General features: G+C 42.2%; 1 protein-coding gene across 1 annotated transcript; it reads left to right on the forward strand.

Annotated features, from left to right (window-relative positions):
- Window positions 1-6,211: 6,211 nt before the first annotated feature.
- LOC110892735 lies at window positions 6,212-7,244 on the forward strand. The gene is made up of 3 exons (XM_022139885.1): window positions 6,212-6,437; window positions 6,553-6,993; window positions 7,078-7,244. The coding sequence occupies exons 1-3, from the start codon at window positions 6,212-6,214 to the stop codon at window positions 7,242-7,244; spliced, it is 834 nt and encodes a 277-aa protein (XP_021995577.1).
- Window positions 7,245-7,975: the final 731 nt, after the last annotated feature.

Here is a 7,975-nt window from a genome sequence, read left to right on the forward strand (position 1 = left end):
CCTCCCCCCAGAATTGAATAGGGAGTTCCGACTCTACTAACATTGTTCTAGCAGTTTCTATAATCGTCCGATTCTTCCTCTCAGCGACACCATTTTGTTGTGGAGTATAACGAGAACTGTACTCATGAAGAATGCCTTTAGAAGTACAAAACTCATCCATAACTTAATTCTTGAATTCGGTACCATTGTCGCTTCGGATCCTTTTCACTTTCAACGAATAGAGATTCTCCAACATTGTAAGAAGATCCTTGAGGATGCCAGGAGTTTGACTCTTGTGTGCCATAAAGGATACCCAAGAAAATCTAGAGTAGTCATCAGTAACTACTAAACAATAGGCATCACCAAACGTTATCTTGTGCTTCATAGGTCCAAAAAGGTCCATATGCAGACGTTCGAGAGGCATGCTGACAGTGTTGATTTTCTTCAAAGGGTGAGACTTCTTTGTTTGCTTCCCCTTTTGGCATGAGACACAGATATCTTGCAAATGAAAACTTCTCACAGGCACACCATTCACAAGATTATTTTTCACCAAATGGTTCATCTTTCTCAAGTGAATGTGTCCCATTCTTCTGTGCCAAGATATAGACTCCTTTTCCGTGGCTTTTGAGACAAAGCAAGTGACTTGTGCAGATGTTGTAATCGCTTGGCTCATGTCGAGAATATAAAGATCATTAACTCTCGGAGCCGATAAGAGAATCCATTCTTGTGGAATTTTGAATCCAGGCTTCAGCACATAGCAGCCGGCATCATCGAAATGCACGGTGAATTTCTTATCGCAGATTTGCGACACACTGAGAAGATTGTGATCAATTTGCTTCACATAATTGATCTTATCAAAGCACACGATGCCGTTGGAGATACTTCCCTCTCCAGTGATAAATCCGCCTTTGTCACCCGCAAAAGCAACATACCCTCCTCTAATATTTCTCACGTCGTATAGGAGCCGTAAGTCGCCAGTCATGTGCCTGGATGCTCCACTATCAACAATCCAATGACTATTAATAGTTCCTCCTAGAACATCCTGCACATGTCAATTAAACACATCAGTTGAGAATGGGGACCCAAGCCTTAGTGGTCTTGGGTCGTCCCTTAGCATCACGAAACGTGAGCTCGATCTCTTGATGGTTTTCCAGAACAACTGCTCCCCCTGAATTGTCACCCGACTTAGGTAACCAAGTTCGTTTTTGCCTACCAGTTTTTGAAGATTCTGGTTTTATAGGTTGTGACACACTTGGTTCCTTTTGAACTGTTTTAACTTCAGATTTTAAGGCTTTTTCAACGGTTTTTATGTTCTTACGTCGTTGTTTAGTTTCTTGTTCTTTTACAGTTCGTTTATCATGTTTAGGTGAAACTGACTGACGTTGAGGGTGAACTGTTTCAGGTGGAGCTTTCTCAACAAATTTCTTCTTTGGAGCATTTGGGCAGTTTCTGATGATGTGCCCAATTTCTCCACATTTGAAACAAGTTCTCCTTTCAACAGACTTAGGAGAACTTGATCGACTAGCAGATGTTGAACTTGTAGAACCTGAGGTACTTGCTCTTTCATCACACCCGTTTGTGTGTTGGGTGTAATTGTTATCACTGTTACGTTTCAAAATCTTGACTTGTTGTACAAAATCAGTGTTTGATTTGTTTTCAAAAGTCTCAATTTTATCTGTACCTTTTGATGCTACAAATTTAACATCTTTTCCTTTCTTCTTGTAACGAGCTCCTTTTGATTCAACCTTAGCCTTTGGCTTTGGAGCTCGTTGTTGTTGTTTACCCTTAGAAGCAGTAGGTTGTTGAGTGGTTGGAGATTTTTGATTACCAAACTGTTTTCTAACCTCAGCCTTAGGAATTGGATCACATTGTGTTACCACAATTCCCGGAAGTGTTTTTCCCAAAAATTTGTTTGTGTGGTCTTCAAAGACTTTGTCAATCAAAGATTTATTTACATTTTTAATTGGGAAAACATGATCTGAGTAGATTTTATTATCTCCAACCAAAGTATACAACACATTACTGCTTTTAACAGTAGTCACACCTGTCTTATCAACTTTGACAGGATCAATCACTTGCTTCTTAACAGATGGAACATCAGGAGTATCAGGATCACAAAGGATGTGATTCTCTCGTGGAATAACTACTCCTTTCATCTTGTTAAGTGATTTATCCTGATCACTTACAGCCACTTCTGATTCATCATCCGATGTCTCATAGTCCTCGATAATTGGAGGACTTTGCTTCATGGATGATGAAGTTTCTTGTTCCTTAGAGGCTGTGTTTGAAGAATTGTCCGGTTTGAACCCAAGGCCAGTAGCAAACTCCTCAACATCAAGAGGCACACTGGGTTCATACCGAGGCATTTCTTCCTCATCAGGCATCTTGGTATAGTTGTTCATCAAGGGGGGCGGACATTTATTATACCCTATGCCTTTCTGATTTCCCTTTGGTTGTTGAACATCGATGATGTGATCAAGCACAAATTGGGAGTTAAAATAACTATCCAATTTCTGTTTGATCGCATCATGTTCGCATTGGGCAATGGCTAATTGCTTTTTAGTTTCTTCCACAATGTTAATATATTCATTTATACTTACTTGCTTGTGGTAAACTACTTTGTTAACCTCGGACACATTTTCCTTTAATGTTTCTATTACAGATTTAAATTCTTTTTCATTCCGGGTTAAAGCCATGTTTGCCTCTTTGCATTCCGACAGTTCAATAACCAAATTCTGGTTATGACTATGAAGCTTTTCTGATTCAAGCTTCATCTCAGCACATGATTTACAAATACTAGGAGCAGGAGGTTCAGAATTTACCTGACTAGTAGAGGCTGAGTCGTTTGCCATAAAGGCAGTTTGAAAAGAAAAAGCTCCATCTTCAGAAAATAGCTTCTCCATTTCCATTGATGCAGTAGCAGCCTTCCTAATCAGAATTGATTTCTGACATTTAAGCTCATCAGCTTCATTCAGTAGATCCTGAATATCATCATCTCCTTCTTCCTTCACTCCAGGCTCTGAGTGATTATCCCCAGAAACAGAGCCTTCTTCATCCGAACTTCCAGAATAACCAGAACTGTCATCACTTCCAGAAGACTCTTCTTTATCAACATGCTCGATGACCTTAGCATACAAAGCAGTTCCACTTCCCTAATCATCTTCACCAAACTGCACTGACCAGTCACATCCTTCATCAGCTTGAACAGCCAAAGCTCGATTGTGATTTGTAGTTCCAGGCTGTCCCTGATTGTTATTCACTGCCACCATCCTCCGTTCACGGTTTTCTTGTTGGGCATTCACATTCGTCTGGTTTCTGAAAGGGTTGTGATTGCCGTGTTTTGTTGGTAGAGTGCACTCACGTTTGAAGTGCCCTTTATTACCACAGTTGAAGCATGTAACGGTATTGATATCAAACCCATACTTCGTATCTTTCTTTCCTTCTAACGAAGTTCTACCAGTACGAGCCATGAAGTCTTTGGCCCTTCTAACCGCACTTGCAAAAGCCCACTTGATATCCATCAACTCCATTTCTTCCTTGTCGATCTGTTGGTAGTCTTCATTGGTCATATTGATGTTTCCAAGCTGACCTGCTACCAAACCACAGTAAGCACTGACCATGGTATTGATAATTTCCACATGTTCCTTAGCAACTTCAATGCTAAGGTGTGAAAGATTTGAATTGTCGACTCGGATTGTGTTAGGATTTTGGGGTTGAGGTTTAGGATTGCTTGCATAATGAGCTTGCTGTTGTTGTTGTTGTTGAGGTTGTGGTTGTGGCTGTGTTGGGACAGGAATGTAAGACCTCGGATCAAATTGAGGTTGTGGTGGAGCAGCTGTTGATTGAGGAAATGGAAAGGAACTTGTGTTGGAGACAAATGCAGTCTGCAGTTTAGGTTGCTGGGCTGCAGCTGCTCTTGCTAGAGCATCGAAACCCAGAAGATACATTTCTGTATTTTGAGGGGCGGGAGCTCTCCTGGCTTTCCTGATTTCTTCATCATTTTTGTGTTCCAGCTTTTGAATGAACTCGTAGATGTTAACCGTGTCTAGAGTTCCAGTGTGCTTCAACAACTCAATGAAAGAGCTCCACTTTGGAGGTAAGGCATCAGCAAACCTACTTACCATGTCTTGTTGAGTAGAGACAACTCCATAAGCACACATTTCACTAATCAAATGATAGAAACGTGTGGTCATATCATTCAGAGTCTCGTTTTCCAAAAACTGAAAAGATTCAAACTCTTTCTTCAACAAATCATGCCGAGACTTTCGAGCAGCTGCATTGCCTTCTCCTCTAGCTACTAAACAATCCCACAATGCTTCGGGATCGATTCCGTGATACCAATTGCCTTCTCCTCTGATACCAATTGTAGGTCCCTGTTTCGGGATCGATTCCGTGATTTTCATGATTATGTTCATAGATGGAAGAAGATAAGAGAGGATAAACAAACAAACTTTGTATTAATCCGGTAGTAAACATTACAAGTCGGCCCGATTACATGGAAACCGAACTAATACCAAAGAAGTATACATCCGGGGAGAAACCAAGTGGTGATTTCTCCCGGTGAGGTCTCAAACCTCCTATCACTCTCTTGCACACACTTGTGCTCTCACTCTTGTGTTGCAAATGACAAAGTGTTGGTATTTATACCAAACACAGGTTGTATGGTCGAAGGATCAAACTGACTGGTCGATAGATCATCTGTCGACCATCCAGCTTTCGAAAGATACACATATACCTCGAAGGATGCCATATCCTTCAAGGTCCATCTTCAACCTTCGATGGATATCTTTCGAGCTCATCGAAGGATACACAATCCTTTGATGCCTTATCCTTCGACACCAACATTAAACAACCATAATTTGTCTTGCAACCACACACGGTCAAACGAATAACCCTCTCGTTTGACCACTTCAAACGAGCGGGTCTATACACGTTCGATAGACCGTTTCACTAACTATTACAAATTCAGCGTAAAATAATAACTAATCTATTCGACAAGCATCGGACACAAAATCTGCATCAACAGAACAAGCATCATCCTGTTGATGAAACAGCCCCCGTAGATGACTCATACCATGCTGGTGGATACGGAGGAGACGGTGGATACGGAGGAGATGGTGGATACGGAGGAGACGGTGGATACGGAGGAGACGGTGGATACGGAGGAGACAGTGGATATGGTGGATACGGTGGATACAGAAGAGACGGTGGTCATCAGCAATTCATTTCCCCGGGGCCCTCCTTACGTTCATCAAAACAATCCGGACGTTGGAGGATATGGTGGATATGGTGGATGTGGTGGTTATGGTGGATATAGTAGATATGGTGGTGAGGCACCTCCCATCCTGGACAGTCCGTACTTAAAAAAGCAGGTATAAATTACTATTTTATTATTATTATTATTATTATTATTATTATTATTATTATTATTATAAACATTGTCGATATTACAGGTTTTCAACTCTTTAGATGAACTAAAGAAACAGATACAAGAAATAGCAAACGCGGATGGTTTCGTTATTGTCACCTGTCGATCAAAGAAAATCGGGGGAAGAACCGGGAGAGTATGGCTTGAATGTGATCGTGGTGGTGAGCACCAGACTACAGCAACACTTAGAAAAGCCGGAAGCAAAAAAACCGGTTGCCCGTTTTACCTGCTGGCTGTGCGAAACCACCCGTATGAAACCTGGTAAATAAAAGACGGAAAAATTAAACATAACCACGAACTTTGTGAGGACCTGTCGGCCCACGTGTTTGTGCGAAGGTTTACTCCAAGTGAAATGAAACTGATCGAGCAGCTGACAGCTCAAAACATGGAGCCGCGCAAAATATTTCAAACGATAAGGAGGCAGGACCCCGACAGGTTTCATGTTCAGAAAGACGTTCAAATCGTTGTGGCGAAGATTAGAGCCGAACAAAGACAATGATTGACTCCCATGCAGTCACTAGAAAACATGTTGATAAACAACGACTTTATTTACGAGACACGGGAGGAACCCGGAACAGAGATCGTAACAGAGATCTTCTTTCTTCATCGGTACTCGAGAGACATGTGGCGTGCATTCCCCCATGTCATGCTGATCGATGCGACGTACAAGACAAATATATACAATATGCCATTTATCCAGATTGTTGGTATGACGCCTACCAACAAATCGTTTATTATCGCGCATGCCGTTGTTAGTAAAGAACGGGGTGATAATTTGTGTGGGTGCTTGAGAGGGTCAAGTCAATGTTGGATGAATGTATGGAGCCACGTGTGATTTTAACGGATAGGGACCTAGCCCTTATGGGCGCGTGTGCTAAAGTATTTCCAGACGCCTCCAGGCTTCTTTGTAGGTGGCACATACAACAGAATGTTATGAAGCACTGCAAGGGTGCCTTCACAGACGAAGACTGGGATAAATTTTTGTCATTCTGGGGGACATTGATTGAGTCTCCATCATACCCATCTACGAGTACCACTTGCGCAACATGCGAAAGCGACTTGTGGAGTGCAAACGTTCTAGTAAGTTTATCTAATAACATACGATTCACCTATGCAAATTTTATTAAATTAGTTTTACTTTTTAGGAGTGTTCAATTACGTGTACGATAACTGGCTAAAAGACTATAAGGAGATGTTCGTCTTTGCGTTGACCGATAAAAGGCGCAACTTTGGTAATCGTACCACAAACAGAGTTGAGAGCCAACACGCCAACTTAAAGAGATACGTCCTAGATAGGAGCTCGCTGGACCGTGTAGTTGGTTGTGTCCGGGATATAGTTGAGACACAGTTCGGTGAAATAAGGAAGACTTTTCGAGAAAGCATCGAAAAAAGAATGAACCACCACAAACACCCGATGTTTCAACACCTACTTGGAAAAGGATCCCATACAGCCCTTGACTTGTTGAGGGGAGAGGCAATTAGGAAGCTAGATGTCTTGGAGCGCTTTCATTCATCATGTGGTTGCCAAATGTGGTACAGCTGTGGGTTGCCCTGTGCTTGTAGGATAGAAAAGTACATGCGTGAAAGTAATAATTGTTAAACGTACAACACTTGTGTGATATATTTCCGTTAATCATGTGACTTAAACAATGTTGTTTTTAACCGTGCAGAGCGTCCGATTCAACTCGAAGCCATAGACGTCTTCTGGCGGAAACTTAACTTCAAAAGTTGTAAATTGATAGACGATGACGTTGACGTGGTTGAAGAGCTAAATATTGTTAGACAACAATTAGTCGCACCCCCCAGCTCAGCAAAAAAGCCTGATGTCAAAGATTAAAGCGGTGTTGACTCCAAAGAAATCTACCAAGAAACCACCGGTTGTCCAACAAAATACTCGTGGCCGACCAACAACAAAGCAGGTACAACAAAGGTTGGACGAGGCCGCTCGTATAGATGAAGAATTGAGGAGAAGCTCCTTCGGTGACGCAAACACGTGCTTTGAGGGTTCCCGACAAAGTAAGTACGATAAACCTCGCCACAGCTCGTACGTTCCGTCACAGGCCTCTCAACACTCGGTTATAAGGTCCCAAAAACCCAAAGCGAGCCTAAGCCGTTCAAAGAGTTCTAAGAAGAAAGAGACACGAGATGCTAAGGGTTTTCCTTTAATTATTGAGGACGAGTACGTGGGAATCATCAAACAGTTTAAGTATGCCATTCCGCCAGTGTTCCATCCGTACGTCTCGTGCATACGAGATGTGATGCCGGACGGTCATTGTGGGTTTCAGTCTGTGGCTGTGGGCTTAGGTATGGATCAGAGTTCATGGGGGCTTATTCGAAGGGACCTTGTCCAAGAAATGGATAAGAAAGAATCGATCTAGTTCCCAATATTTGAAGCATGGGATGAAGGTTATTTTTACACGCATCGTCAGGGCCTAATTTGGGATTCAGTATCCGGTTGTGGGGAGGATCATTGGATGGACTTCCCCTTAGCGGGACTTCTTGTTGCACAAATGTACGGTATCGGGGTGCACCTGTTAACGACAACCATGGGTGCGAGTTCCACTTTCT

This window comes from Helianthus annuus, chromosome 12, assembly GCF_002127325.2.
Source record: "Helianthus annuus cultivar XRQ/B chromosome 12, HanXRQr2.0-SUNRISE, whole genome shotgun sequence".
Classification (NCBI taxonomy): domain Eukaryota; kingdom Viridiplantae; phylum Streptophyta; class Magnoliopsida; order Asterales; family Asteraceae; genus Helianthus; species Helianthus annuus.